The sequence below is a fragment of the Megalops cyprinoides genome, chromosome 16, assembly GCF_013368585.1.
Source record: "Megalops cyprinoides isolate fMegCyp1 chromosome 16, fMegCyp1.pri, whole genome shotgun sequence".
NCBI lineage: Eukaryota > Metazoa > Chordata > Actinopteri > Elopiformes > Megalopidae > Megalops > Megalops cyprinoides.
Window position 1 is genome coordinate 2222123 of NC_050598.1, and position 15927 is coordinate 2238049.

At 40.2% G+C, this 15927-nt stretch overlaps 1 protein-coding gene across 8 annotated transcripts in view; it reads left to right on the forward strand.

The window, feature by feature from the left end:
* Positions 1-15927, forward strand: part of LOC118791641 (disks large homolog 4-like) — a 117169-nt gene that overhangs the window by 92053 nt on the left and 9189 nt on the right. For all 8 annotated transcript variants that reach the window (XM_036549081.1, XM_036549079.1, XM_036549082.1 and 5 more), the window contains 9 exons: positions 794-938; positions 1095-1233; positions 4256-4412; positions 9483-9585; positions 11384-11498; positions 13552-13728; positions 14319-14361; positions 15147-15177; positions 15378-15425. In XM_036549081.1, coding sequence (XP_036404974.1) covers positions 794-938; positions 1095-1233; positions 4256-4412; positions 9483-9585; positions 11384-11498; positions 13552-13728; positions 14319-14361; positions 15147-15177; positions 15378-15425 — 958 coding nt within the window. The remainder of the gene's footprint in view (positions 1-793; positions 939-1094; positions 1234-4255; positions 4413-9482; positions 9586-11383; positions 11499-13551; positions 13729-14318; positions 14362-15146; positions 15178-15377; positions 15426-15927) is intronic.

The window sequence follows — 15927 nt, forward strand, 5'->3', positions numbered from 1 at the left end:
TATATATTTTATATATTGTTTTGTTCTTTGAGGAAAATCCATTTTAAGGTCAGTTTTAATGATGTGAATGCATTTTCGCTGTCGCAACCTTTTGGCGTTGGAGGACTGCATTATATGTAAGAAAATAAGTTGAGAGAAACTGAGGGTTCTACCCATAAGAATGGTATTACTTACTCCTAATATTAATATTAGCAGTCCGTGTTTGTTTGTACTTTGATACAGTCAGCTGGTTAAAAGAATAAAGTTTAAAATAAAGAAACACTCAATTAAAATGTATTGTGTGTTTTCTTACCTGCGAAACAGGCAGTTTCCTTGCTCACATCTTGAATTGGTTACCTTCAGAATGAAGCAGTATATCTGAACTTAAAACGTGTGTTTCTCATGAGCAAGGCAGCATAACAGACTGTCAGAGCTAGAAAAAGCATGTGCTTCACTATAGACATGTTTTACTCCATGAGGAGTGCTGAGCCCAAAAAGTCATTGATCCAATGGTAGCTCAGAAGAGAACTTGGTAGCACATCCCACATGTGGAGGTGTACTGCCTTATTCTTTTTTTTAATTACCATTTGAGCATAAAATACTATTTAGGTAAGGTTTTTGCCTGCATTTTGTCATTTTCACGAAATATAATACTCCCCTGAGTATGTGGTTTTTCAGATTTTACCTGAATTCCAAATGAGAGGATTCCTCTTATTTCACACATTAGAATTAGTGGATTGACTGAAGTGTTTTTAATTTGACTGGCCTGTAAAGCCCTTCAGGTTGTGAATATGCATAATCCCTTCATTCCCAGGTGAACTCTGTGTCCCTAGAGGACGTGATGCACGAGGACGCAGTTGCAGCGTTAAAGAATACGACAGAGGTGGTGTACCTGAGAGTGGCCAAGCCCACCAGCTTGTACACCCCTGACACCCACAACCCCCCGGACCTCACCAGCTGTGAGTCTGTGTCTATGTGTGTCTGTCTGCCTGCCTGAGTGTGTGTGTGTGTGTGTGTGTGTCTGTCTGTTTGAGTATAATGTTAAGGATAATTTTAAGTCACAAATTATTCAGAGGGAAATATGTGCATATTAAAACTCTTATTTCTCTCCACAGCATACTCTCCACATCTGGACAATGAGATGGGCCACCCCAACTACCTGGCCTCAGACTACCCACAAGCCCTCACTCCCACCTCCCCCCGCAGATACTCGCCCATCTCCAAGGGCATATTGGGAGATGAAGATATCCCCAGGTGTGTCACACCTTGTGCTCCCCATGATGTTCCCTCTCTTTGGTTGTCTGCTCTGCTTGTCTGTTCCCCAACTCTATTGGTTATTTTTCATGCTGTTACTTGTCACCCTGCTCCTCCTCTCAGCAGTCCACTAATCCCACTCATCACTCTCTCTGCCTCTCAGTCACCACTCTCTCAGCTCATTTCACTCATCTCTTTGTTGGCCCTCTTGCTCTTCACCCTCTCCCTGTTGCACTCATCATATGTACTGCCCTCTAACTCATCATTCTCTCTGCCTCTCAAACATCACTCTCTATGTCTCTCTCACTCATCACTGCCTTCTCACTGATCGCTTTTCTCTGCCCCTCACTGATCACTTTCTCTCCTTCTCACTCATCCCTCTGCTTCTTTTACTCATTACATTTTAAAGTGAAAGATTCCGCTTGCCCATTAGCTCTCAGGCTGTGACACTCAGATACAGTACATACTGTGCAGCAAAAGATGCAGTGTTTCCCTCTTCCAGGCAAATTTGTAATTTCTCTTCTTCTTTTCATATTTGAAATGGTGGGAGCTATATTTCAGAATATTTAAAGAATATTTCTCTAATTGTTTTTCATAGTGTAGGAGAAAGTTCGTCTCTATTTCTACCTCTCGTGTCTCACAGTGATACATATCTGCTTGTCTTTTGGAAAGCTTGACTTTTTGTGTCTGCCTTTTTGGTTGCTCGGTTGTGGTCACTGAGCCTGTACTTGGTCAGGATCTGTCTCTGCTTCTCTCTCTGCTTCTCTCCCTCATCACTCTCCCTGCTCACTCTTTCTTCCTCTCTTTCTGTCCCACTCTCTCTGTGCCTCTCAAATTGAAATTCATATTCACTTTATTGATATGAAACTTTTTTTGTAAATATTACCAAACCATATAATAGCAGATATACACATATACTTGCACATACATATGTGTGCATTCATTTGTTACATGCAAAAGGAAGAACACAAAATGAACCAATAATAATGTAAATAAATAATGGCCACAAATCTGAGCCAGTGAACATATAATCAGTAAACTGATTTTAGATTAGTTAATAATGATTGGTGGTTACTGTCTCTCAGGCTGTGTCAGGCCTGTGGGGCTGTTGGTCCTTCCCTTAGCAACATTCAGTGTTTCATTATTCATCGGGGTGTACTGGAATATCATGAAATTGTACTTTGTGATACACAAATGTGACGATCTGCACCGTGGAGCTGAAAATGGCTTGTGATATCAGATACAATCTGTTTCCTCTAATTCTGCTACTAATCTGCAGAGTAGGTCCAAAATGCACTGTTTGGCTTTAATTGTATTGTCTAAACAGTAGAGGGTGCAATAAACATATTTTAAACCATACTTACTGGCTTGCATTGGAAAGCACAATCTGAATGGTATCTGCTTTTAAAAGCTGTTAAGCAATTAATATAATACATTTTGTTTACAATTTCACAGTAAATTGTTTTCCAAAAAAACCAACAACTTTGTTTTGCACATTTTATACCTTAGGAATAAACTAGGAATCCTGTTCAAATCAGTCCTAATTTGTTTTCATTCAAAGTTCAAAATATCATGATAGTATCAAGACCTGAACCCAGGATTGTTTATCTAATCGAACTGTGAGCTCAGTGTATTTTTACACCCCAAATTATTTTAATTAGTTTGAATTATTGATAATTGGGGAGAGTGTGTTGAAATGTATTTCTTGTTTTTGAATATTTTTCACACCGTAATAGGAAGTACATCTCTGTCTGTACCTCTCCTGTCTCACAGTGATCACATATTCGCTTGTCTTTTGGTAACCATGACTTTTGTATATTTTTCATTGCTAGGGTGTGGTCACTGAGTCAGTACTTGTTCAAGGTCTGTGTCTGCTTTGTATCTCTGACAGTGAAGAGATACTCTGCTGGTGTGCAATCCTTGTTTAGGGGTTAGATAGCAATTAAATTCATTTTGGCTTTTGGTTTCTGTGTGCTGTTTGGCTTCAGTATGTCGATGTTCCAGACATGATATTTCTGCTTGTATTATAATTTGAGTTACTCAGATTTGTGGTTGCTTAGCAGTGCTGTTCTGAAACTGATGAGTGTTAGCTGTTAGCTGGTTCAATGTAAACTGGCCTAATTCTGCCATGCATGTGTCGGTTGTTTTCCTTTGTTTTTAGTATTTTCCTTATGTACTCTGCCTTTCTGTCTCTCTGCCTGTCACTCTCTGCCACTACCTCTCTCTCCCACCCCCCCCCCCCTCTCTTTCTCTCAGTTTTTTTTTTTCAATCCATCTCAAACTGCTTTATTGGCATGGCAATTTGGTTCTCGAATTGCGAAATTACTGCCAGGTTTACTCCTCCTTTATTGTGAGGATATGTGTTGACCAGGAAGGAATCTGGGAGTGATTGGATTTCTTGTTTGTCAGTTGCTTTGGTATTCCTTTATGCTGTTTTTGGCCCATTTCCTTAAACTGTACAGCTTACTGTGCATGTGCATGTAATTCGACTGTGATCTGACAGGGATGTTAGTTGTTTAACAAGGTAGGATCTCAGAGGTTGGGTAAAAGTCTGCAATTGCATAGTCTGCAGTGCTGAGGAGCAAAGGAGTCCCCTCATAACCTGCCATTGACAATGTACAGACAATGTGCTCTTCCCAGTCCTGGCATTATGGTCACAACAGATCAACACATTTTCCTGGAAAACATTACCATGTGATTTTCTTTATCCTTCACCCTATGTCTCCTGTGTTTCTTCTTTTACTCATTTTAATTCCTCTCAATTTCCATTAGGGTATTTTTGTCACTGTTCTTGTGGTTTCCTCAGTTTATCTCTCTTTAAATGCAGATCTGGATTTTCTGCTGTCTGCTGTCATCACTTCCTTTTCTTATTCTCTCCCACCCTGTCCCTCCTTGCCCTCACTCCTCTTAATTCAGTTCAAATGGTCTATTGGCATGACGTACAGAGCATTTCCTTCCAAAGCATAAGCAGTGTCAACCCAGAACAAGAAGTGACCCACTCCTCTCGCACTTTGCTGCTCAGGGAGCCCAGGAGAGTTCTGATCCATCGAGGCTCCACGGGTTTGGGCTTCAACATTGTGGGGGGGGAGGACGGAGAGGGCATCTTCATCTCCTTCATCCTGGCAGGGGGGCCGGCTGACCTGAGTGGAGAACTGCGCAAGGGGGACCAGATACTGAGTGTGAGTCTCACTTTTAAACCTAATCAATTGTAGCATGTGCAGCGGTCTATGTGTGTTTTGCCGATTGAAAACTTTTGGCAAATCATTAAATAATAGTGAAATATTTTTAAAGATAATTTTTATCTTTTTGGTTTTTACCATCAGGGCCCAGGTATGGCAGTACTGCTCCAGCAGACCCAGGCTCTGCTGTTACCCCTGCACACTGTGTGACAGCAGAACTATGTCATCTGCATACAGTAGTGGTGTAACGGACCACTACTAGTTGACTGTAGTTGATCCATGATCTGTATGGATCCCCCCCCCACGGTTCGCCATGCATGTGAACCACAGATTAATTGCAAAGTTTAACCATAATAGTGTGAAATACTGCCACTGTTACTTTTTAAAGTGATAATTCCCTAAATCTCAATGCAGAGTTTCAAAGATGAAAAGTGAAAAGATACAAGCGCCATTTTAAAAACCAGCAACCTTACTTAGCAGAAGCGTTGCAAAGACGAAGGCTGCGTCCGAAATCACTCACTCGTTCACTCACTCATTATTCACAGTCATACAATAAATTAATAATTTTCTGGATATAGGTTTATGTTTGCACGTTTATTCGAACATTCATATGAACATCTTTGTGTCTAACTGTGCCAGCTAGCTAGCTAAGTGACTAGCAAGTTGCAACTGACATTAACCTGCTAGCTAGACAATACTGCTACCTATCTAGCTATCACTAGCTTAATGAAAGAACTAGCACCCACCTTCATCTGTTCAAATTAATTGAAACCTATGTTAGCTAGCTAGCTGGCAGTTAAGTCCAATGATCAAGTGTAAAATATATATACTGTATGTGCACTATGTAGTAAATAGGGAGTGATTTCGGACACACCTGAGGAACAGCAGAACAAGCGCTCATATTGCACTTTAATTTAACAATTGAGTATTGAATATTTATTTTAAGATTTTATTTAAACATTGGACATCTTAAATGTTGTTTTCATTTAAGACCATGGGCAAAAGTTCCTTGCTTTACGAGTTCTTTAAGTAATAAATGGAAAGCAAAGTTATATTTGTCTATATTTTGTGTTTTTTTTTTTTGCTGATCCGAAAAATGATCTGATCCGTGACACAAAAACCACGATGCGATCCAAACCATGAGTTTTGTGATCCGTTGCACCCCTAGCATAGAGCAGCGATGTAATCTCTGTCATGGGTCATTTCAGCAGGGACTCTTGATGGATCTCATGCCTCTCAATTTGTTGATGGAAATATTAAATAAAGCCAGAGATAAACTGCATCCCTGTCTACCCCCATACCCCTAAGTGAAGAACTCTGTTCTTTTGTTTCTGATCATTGTGCTGCATACATTGATTTGATTTGCTTTACCCCTACACCACTTTCAATTGTAAATTAAGCTTGTTTGTCAAATAGAGTTAAAAACTTTTTATTTCCTCTGTAGTTGTGAGGGTTGAATTTGTCTGCACCTCTCTACTCTTGAAGGTTGTGGTTATAAATTCATGATTCTAGATTTTAGGGAAATAGCCTACACCCACAACCAAACTGAAGAGTTTGAGTATAGCCAAAAGCTTTTGGGTTACACCTGTTGATTGCTTTCTGTTATGCTTCTGTGCTGTTTTTGACCCATCTATATGATTTTTGAATGCTGTACAGCTTAATGGATTATGTGAGTATTATGGTGAAAAATACAGTAATGTCACTGTGACACACATGGTGACCTCAACAGAACGGCAGGAGTTCCTTTCTATTTTCCTTTCTATTTTGGTTGATCTTCGAATTGTACTTGTTCTTGTGGGGAATTTTAACATTGTTAAAGAGGGTTTGAGCAGTTATGTAGTTGTCTCCTTGTATACTGGTGCCATCCGGAAGGGTCTCAGACCTGACGATCAGATCCCCAGAAATGAGCACATTTCCCTGAGCCTGGAAATAAAATAACACATCTCTTTCTCAACGGTATGGAACATGTCCTCAGAGAAGTAAGGTGATTCTGAAGGAGGAATGTGCACATCACAGAAAAGTGAGTTTTCACATCAAAAATATTTATTTCAAAAATTTGAGGCATATGTGATGTTGACCTGTTTTGAGGGGTCCAGTTAGATTTTGTAATGGCTTTGGTACCAGGTGATTTTTAAATTGTTAGTGCTGGATTTTTCTTGATGTACCAAATACCATGTGTAAATCACAACAGTCCTCCCTATCTGTTGATCCATTTTTATGCAAGTCTGCCTTCCATGGAACATAATTATGCTTTTCAAGAGGAATAAAACTTTCCTCAAGGATAAATCTTGATTTGCCACTATGACAGTCATGTCTAAAAATTACTGTTATTACAAATTGTTGTCCATAATTTTCATAGGTAAGCAATTAATCATTGTATTAGCCTAGAATTAAATAAGGCATCATGAGCAAGACAGCATGATACTGATACAAACCCTTGGCAATTCTGTTATTCTCTACAATTAATATCAGTTCAGTGATTGGTCATAACAATCACTGAATTTTAGAATTAGTTCCATAAATGACAGCACACACCACAGTATGGCTCTGAAATGCGGAAAACAATAATGCAGTAAAACAATTCATTTATTTAGGTCTTTAACTGAAAAAATCAGTTTGAACATCAGTACTTGAATATTATCAGAGCATTAAAAAGAAATGCTAATTAAGAAAGTCTGTGAAATGGCATCATTTCTGCTGTTGTGCATTTGTTAGCAGTTACCTTGACAAATGTTCTTAGCTATACAGTGTGTAATGTATTGAATTTATCACAGGCTCTCTGGCATAGAATTGCACAAGGCTGTTGTAGCTGTTAAAGTCATTGTTGTCCATACCCTTACACAGTTTTCCCAACCTGTTGGTTGGCATTGTAGACTGTAATAATAATAGTAATAATAATAGACATTGTAAACCATAGACAGTCTTTCATTTCAGACAGGGTGAACTTGAATAAAGGAGTAATATGAAACCTTTTAAGGGGCAGGGCAGTGCAGATAGCTTTCAGAATTTTGTAAATGAGGATTAATTGTTGGTTAAAGGAAACCATGGGGAATATTTGAAGGTAGGAAAGCTGTCAAATCATGAATTACAGCAGACGCTGTTGCACACTTTCACTGATAAACCTGCTCTTTGTTTTGAACACTTTTGATGTTGCTTCCATGACTTCTTTCATTTCTTGCTTCCTGTGGGCCAAATGATTACTTTTTTAAGAATGGCACAATGATCCATTAATTGTGTAGTTACTCAAGGGACTGAGCCGATAGTGTAAACTGATAATTGTGTGCCTACAATGACACCTGGAGGATAATGACTGACATATAGGTTTAAATCCCCGTGGGTCATGTGGTTGAGAAAAGCAGGGCCCTACACATGAACCATATGCTGTTGAGAAATCAATTCAATCAGAAACCAATTCTAACAGACTGGTAAAACTCAGTCAGTTGGTATTTCACAGTAGCTGGGTCTGCCGGTTGATACTGAGCTTTTTAGCATGTTAGCAAAAAAATGACATGAAGCAAATGACCCGTATCTCTTTTCTCAATGATCACCTCAATTATCTGGGTGTACCCAGTTTGATTTTTGGCTGCCAAGGGTCATCAGCATAGGGCAAATTCCCATTGTTGCAGTTCACCAATCTGTTGAAACTTAAAAATAACAACTCAACATAAAATGGAACAAATAAATGGAACAAGAGGTTTGTTCAGTGATTTATTCTTCTACAGTATATGAACAAAACATGACAACCAAATGGCTATTGCTCCTGTGGTGTTTGTATACATTTTCTCTCCTCTTACACTCTACTGCTACTATTTCCAGAGCAGGGAATTCTGGACCTTGTAATTTTAACGGCAATGCCTGTAAAGTTACCCTGACTCATTACACAACCTTAGTAACTGCTTCAGTATGTATCTAGTTGTATAAAATGATAAATGAACATGCCACAACATGACCATATTCAAAGCAACAACAGATGGTGAATGCTTAGAAGCAGTGCACAGCCTTCGAAGATGTCAGAATTAATCCTTTATTATGTTGAGAGGGTGGTACCAGAGAGGAGATAGTGATGTTGACTAGCCCCCTCCCCCCTTTGGCCCTTTCCTGCTCAGCCTGTAGATCATTCATGTCAGTGTGGATACTCATCTGGCTGGGTGTGCCGAAATCACGATGGGAGGGGATTTAAAGTGCATCCAGTCCTCTTCCCTGATTAATTTCCCATTGGAGTCTATTAGGTTAGCAAACTCAGTGTCTTTACAAAGATCTGTGTGTTTGTTGTGCTTGAGGCAGTGTGTTTGGGTGTGGAAGATGTTTCTCTGTGTTTGGGTTTCGAGGATGTTTCTCAGTCTGCTTGGGTATGGAGGATGTTTCTCAGTGTGTTTAGGTTTGGAGGATGTTTCTCAGTGTACTTGGGTGTGGAGGATGTTTCTCAGTGTATTTAGGTTTGGTGGATGTTTCTCAGGGTGCTTGGGTGTGGAGGATGTTTCTCTGTGTTTAGGGTTGGTGGATGTTTCTCAGTGTGCTTGGGTGTGGAGGATACCGCTTAGTGTGTTTGGGTGTGTCCTTATTCTGCTGCTACTAGGGCTAGACAGCTCTGTACTTCATATATCTGATGGTGAAGATATTGTGCCATGTGTCAGTTTAATAATTATGGTCCTAGTCCATTTGAAATAGTTATGATTTGGTTGACCCATTGAAGTAGTGCTAGTCTGAGGATGGCTATAGTTTATCAGTCAGTATTTATTTAGTAATTGTCAGGGCTAGCTGAAGCAGGAGATTTAGATGTTGTGATAAGTAATACATATACATAGATCTCTTAGGTGTCTACAGAATATGCATGCTGTACTTCAGTGTGTCTCTAATTCAGTACACTTAATTCAGCCCTTACACATTGCTGATCCATAGCAGACATTTACAGATTTCATCATACAAAGGGTATGACATTGGCCTTTGTCCATTGTGGTAATCCTGAGTGAGTTTCTCTCTTAACACTTACACATCGGTATAGCTCAGTCTCTCTGTCTGGCTCTCTCTCCTTCCCTCACCCCTTCTCTTTTTCTCTCTCCCTCTCTCCAGGTTAACGGCGTGGATCTCAGACATGCTACACACGAACAGGCAGCAGCTGCATTGAAGAATGCTGGGCAAACTGTCACCATCATTGCCCAGTACAGACCAGAGGGTCAGTCAGTAACAAGCTGAATAAGACAGCACAGATACATTCATTGAAGTACAGACCTCTCAAGTGAGCACAATAGCATACACCACAGAACAGACCCATTCTGTATAGCAGATTGATTCTCTATGATGGTACAGACAGGTACACTTAGAGTGGGATGATATGGTAATGGCCAATTCAGTATAGTGTGTTGAAGACATGTTTAGAGGAGCAGTCCATACAGTTAGGCCTCAGAGTGGGTACAATGTTGAGGGTTCACCACTCTCGCCAGCAGCATGTGTATAGGGTGTGACAATATGTAGTGTGTGTGTGTGAGAGACAGCATGTAGCATGTGTGTGGTCTCTGTGACTGTGTGTGTGTGCGTGCTCATCCGCTTGTTAAGACGTGATGTACCGACCTTCCGATAATACTGTTTCCGGGTCCAAGCCTCTACTGCGTTGGCTGAGGCTCTCGTCTTTTCAACATGCTGCAGTGCTGTGTCCCTTGTTGTTCGAATAGATCTGAGACCAAAAAACTATTCAATTGTCATTCTAGCTAATGTTAGTACCCACTGGCAAAAGCCAAACCGACCCTTTGCAGATACCCCTGATATAGGCTATGGGTTTCATAGGGTGTTTCCTGCTATGAACCCACATCTTCATGTTTCGGTTGTCAGCCCTTTTTCTGTGCTGCCCAGTTAAGGCAAAGATAGCTAGCTAGCCTTAGCTAGCTAGCTATCTTTGTCAGCCCTTTTTCTGACTGACAAGCCTGACAACCGAAACACGAAGATGTGGGTACATAGCAAGAAACACCCTATAAAACCCATAGCCTATATCATATAAAAATCATTGTTTTTCTTCAGTCATTTAAGAACTGTAACTTACCTTATCAACTGCAGCCATTTCCTCTTTTCTTTCTCATCGCAAGGAAAGCGGTAGAATGACAGTTGAATTGAATAGTTTTTTTGGACTCAGATCTATTCAAACAACAAGGGACACATTTTTCTCCACCCAAATCAACAAGGCTGCCATATGATGGCACTTGTCTCTGCACTCACAGGTGCTGTACCTCACTGACTGACCCTCAACGTGCACCTATATTGAAAACCCTAACCCTAACACTTCTAAAAGACATTGCCAGCGCTGTGTTTATATTAGCCTAACCGTACTTCTGTAGCTACCCAGGGGGTGGCAGATCATTATATGTCAACTATCCTAACTTCACTCACCCTCCAAAACCTGGCTGGTACATATTTAGTTTTTCATCTTCGTTTATGTCCAAAGTTATAGCAGTCCTGTATGTTTTTGTTTTTTTAGAAATACCTCAGCCAGAACATAGCATATCATCTTTAGATGTCAACGAGCTAGCTAGTTTACTGATAACTTCTAACTCACCTCAACCTCATAAATCCTTTTTTTCATGGATGCCTGGACTCTACCCTTGATTATACCACCTGGCAGAACAGCTACACTAATCACTCTATTGGAGTTGAATGAATTTAGACCCTTTTTAACCCTCAATAGTGCCTCACTAAAGCAAGTGATCGTGAAAAGTTTCACAGGTTGTTTGCTTTTGGGATCTGAAGGAGTGTTTGGACCCAGGAATGGCTATTACGTCATGCGTGGTGTCAGAATTAACAACCAGATAGGAACAGGTAATGATATGTATGAGAGAGAGAGAGGGATACAGAGAAAATGTAACGTATGTTGTGTGTTTGTGTGTGAAAGAGAATGTAACTGTGAGTGTGTTTGTGTGTGTGTGAGAGAGAGAGAGGGAGAGAGAAAGTTAGAAAGTGTAACAATGTCTGTGGTATGTTTTCAGAGTACAGTCGATTTGAGGCAAAAATCCATGACCTGCGAGAGCAGCTGATGAACAGTAGCCTGGGCTCAGGAACCACATCACTGAGAAGCAACTCAAAGAGGAGCTTCTACATTAGGTACCTACACCACTCTACAACACACAGCTTCCTATAAACCATGCTACACACAACAACAATACACAACAACATCACTGAGAAGCAACCCAAAAAGGAGCTTCTACATCAGTTACACGCACTCAAAACTCTACAACACACAGCTTCCTAAAAACCATGCTACACAACTACAATACACAGCTCTACACAGCCATAGCACACTACACAGCTACACCATACTACACAACTTCAATACATATCACTTTGGAACTGCACAACAGTTAGAATGACGTATATGCCCTCCACCAACTTCTTGGTTGGCAGGGCATACCCCACACCCATACAGCACTGAGACCTGACCCTTTTTGGGGTTTCCCACAGAAACAACCATGACCCTGAGACCTCACTCATTACGGGTACAAAGCTCAGTGCCATCTAAATTCATTCAAACATAGTGAATTTGGATATAATCTCACATGGCCACACTTCAGACACTCAAACTCGGACCTTTCTCAGTGTCTTCCCTATCCTAGTTTTCCTGTTAAGTGACATCATTTATAATGCACCAGGCTCTGATTTAGCCAACTGCCACATCTGCTCATTGTAGGCAGTTGCCAGTTGCTTGCTGCCCTTGGCACAAAACATAAGATGACATTCTTGGTTGTGCATTGAAGGGATGGATGGAGCAGTGGTTTCGTGTGTATTAGATAAGTCTCTTCTTTCAGTGAAAGTTTGAAGTTATCATGGTGATTCTGATGAAACATAAGGAGGTAAGCCATTACCAGTGGTGGCTGGTGAGCTGGAAACAGGGGAAGCTGAAACTTTTACTTTTAAATCTATCATTACTTTCAACCTGTTCCCCTTCATCCTCTTTGATTAACACAATAATTGACACCCATGCATAAATAAAGTAAATGATTATGCTCATGAAACAGCGCAGATTGTCTGTAGTTTGTGCACTGTTGCGAAAGCTACAGCATGTGGTTGTTTAATTAACAAGGATGGCAATTTGAACAATTAAGTGGCAAGTAATCCCAAAGCTTTCTCTTAAATGTTTCACATTATAGCTTTCTTGTGTTACAAAATTCAAATTACAAAACGGAGCTAAATTTAGTTAGATCGATTTAAATTACTGAGAATAAACTTTTAGGTTTGGTTGAATGCAATGAACAATAACGTTTAGAACACAGACCTCACAAAAGCTGTGATGTGTCATGAGCATTTAACGTAATTTAAATCAATAAATGCCATCCTTGTTAATTAAACAATCTCATGTTGTAGCTTTCGCAAGCACACAAACTACAGACAATCTGCGCTGTTTCGCGAGCATACTCATTTACTCCATTCACGTGATTGGTGTCAATTATTCTGTGAATTATTTGTTTTATTGTTAATCAAGGAAGATAAAGGGGAACAGGTTGAAAGTAATGTTAGATTTAAAGGTAATGTTTCAGCTTCCCCTGTTTCCAGCTCACCAGCCACCACTGGCCATTACATAGTATTTTACTGGGTTGCTGTGTTGGGACAGAAGTGTGGCATTGTGGTAAAGAGCAGGGCTTGTTACTGCAACATTGCTGGTTTGAATTCCTGCTGGGGCACTGCTGTTGTACCCTTGGGCAATGTATTTAACCCACAATTGCCTCAGTTAATATCCAGCTGTATAAATGGATAAAATTATTACTTGCTGTATATATGTCACTCTGGAAAATTTGTATATGACAAGAATGTAATGTATTTTAGAAGCCAGCTAGCTGGTGGGTTTAATTCATTTTCTGCCAGTTAGTTGACTCCATTGTCCTCAGGACATAATGCCATACATGAGAGAGAATATAAGCAGCAGTGACTGTGGAGCACTTCTAGACTGCAGATTTGTGAATAAGAATCACAGTAAATTCAAAGAAAATAAGCTGCCCTCAGTATATTGTACCACAATAAACAGTCTCCCCACAAAATCATTTTCAGCATACAGAATGGATTTTTGATGCATGCTGAGTGATTAATTCTCTGAGCCGGCACTAACACTTGTGCAAATAGGTTCACCATTAAAAACATATGTGTTCACCCCTCTCCCTTGCAGGGCTCTGTTTGACTATGATAAGACAGCGGACTGTGGTTTCCTGAGCCAAGCCCTGGGCTTCCGCTTCGGGGAGGTGCTGCACGTCCTGGACTGTGGGGATGAGGAATGGTGGCAGGCACGGCGAGTCAGCTCTCAGGGAGACTGCGAGGAGGTCGGCTTCATCCCCAGCAAGAGGAGGTCAGCTGTCTGTCTGCTTGAATGCTGGCTAATGGTTCAATCACTTTGAAAAAGAATGATGCTGATCAACAGTAACTTTTCTACTATGCATTTTGAGAAAAGTTTTTTTTTAGCATAACACTTGTAAGCTTGTAAGTGTTGACTGCATATGGACTTGTGTGCTTGGGATTTGGTGGGAATAACCCTAACGAGCAGTGTAAAGTGGTGTGAAGATATATAAAGGTAGTGTTGACTGTGTATGGAGTTATGTATTCGGGACTAGGTGGGTACAGCCCTAAAGAGCAGGCTCACAAGGCTGAAAAATACAATTGTGATCTGTGATTGAGCTGATTGTGTTGCATAGCTGGTGGGTGGAACAGCATACAGTGCTGTAAGTAGTCTAACTGGACATTGGTCTCGGCAAATTGCATGTTATATCATTGAAACTCCATGTTGTTTGCAGTGTTACTGGTGAAGATTGATATTCAAAACCTATTGTCAACGACACTGTAGTTAGAATGCACGTTGACCAATGATATTGCAGGACTGGATCTATCTGTGCTCTACAATGAATGATGGTCTTCCTGTCTCTCCATCTCCTTTTGCCATAGGGTAGAGAGGAAAGAGTGGTCACGCCTGAAGACTAAAGAAAGGGTGAGTGTGGGCAGCAAAGTGGTGTAGTGGTAAGGAGTAGGGCTCATGAATGAAAGGCTCCTGGCTCAGTTCCCCACTGGGATAATGCTGCTATACCCTTGGGCAAGGTACATAACCCAGAATTGCTGCAGTAAATATCCAGGTGTATAAGTGAATAAATGGTTGTAAAATTGTAACCTTGCACTGTATAAGAGCATCTGCTAAATGACAATAATATAATGTAATGAGTCCATGCCCTCTCTGTTTTGCACTGAGATCAGTCATTTCCTGCTCAAATGAAAATTGGCTTTATTGCTCTTGTAAGTGCAGTTAATTATAACAAAATAATAACAAAAAATGAGAACAACACAATGTGTAATGGGGGAAAAACAACTCTGTAACAATAGCATCAATGACAATAATGATGGTGAAGGCAGCAATAGTAACTGCTTTATTACAGGGACAATGCAAAGGCCAAGTTGCCTGCTCACTGTCCCTCAGGCTAAAGCAAGCTGCCACATGTGATCCCTGGTTAAGATTAAACTGTCTACTTAGTAATGTCTTGAATCTATACTCATATCTCTGTCTCTCCTTCTCATAGTTTCCCTCTATCCCTCTCTCTCCCTCTTTCTCTCTCTTTCTCTCTCTCTCTTTCCTATACACTCTTCCTCTTTCATACTCTCCCTCCCCATCTCTCTTCCCCTAACACTCTCTCTTTCACAATCTCTCTTTCTCCCTCTCTTCTATTTCCCTCTCTCACTGTCTCTTTCTCTCTCTCTCGTCTCATGGTCTTCCTCTGTGAACAGGATCGAGGTAGAGACAGCATAGGATCACAAGGTAAAGCACCCTTGATATGCTGCCCCTGGCTGTCTCTGTGTGTAAATGCCATCAGTTTTTCAATGGCAGGAGAATGTGTCGCACACACACATCACATCAGCTCAGTTGGGAAACTAACCAAAATAACAAATCCTTGAAAAAATAACAAAAACTGAATATAGTGATATGGCTAATGTGACATTACTGTTTTGCTGTTCTAGGAAGAGATGATTTCATACAGAGCTATGAGATGGTCACACAAGTGGAAGGTAAGTCATTCATTTTAATTCCATGTATAATTGACAGTTCTATCTGAATTTAAAGAAACATTTTAAATATAACCATAAACATGTATTTTAAAAAATTAGGTAATTAAAAAAAGAGATTAGTTTTTTTTTAAAAAAACAACATATATATGTTCATATTTGTATGTGTGTGTATAATATATGATAGTCAATATAATAATATATTTAATGAGTACTGTGTAATTTTGTCTGATTATGGAACCTTTACTGGCCTCTTGGCCAGGTCTCTCTTATTAAAGAGATTCCCATCTAAGTGGGACTTCCCTGGTTAAATAAAGAATAAACGAATAAGTAAGTGTGACATCACAGCTATATATAACACAGATCCATGGCTGTTTTTGAATTCCTCCTGTGGTGCCTCAGTGCTGCAGCATAGACAGGACATGAGAACCTCTTATTAACTCTGTCCTCCTCCAACCCTCCCCTTCCTCTTTTATCTCCTCTCTCTTTTTTCTTCTCTTTCTCA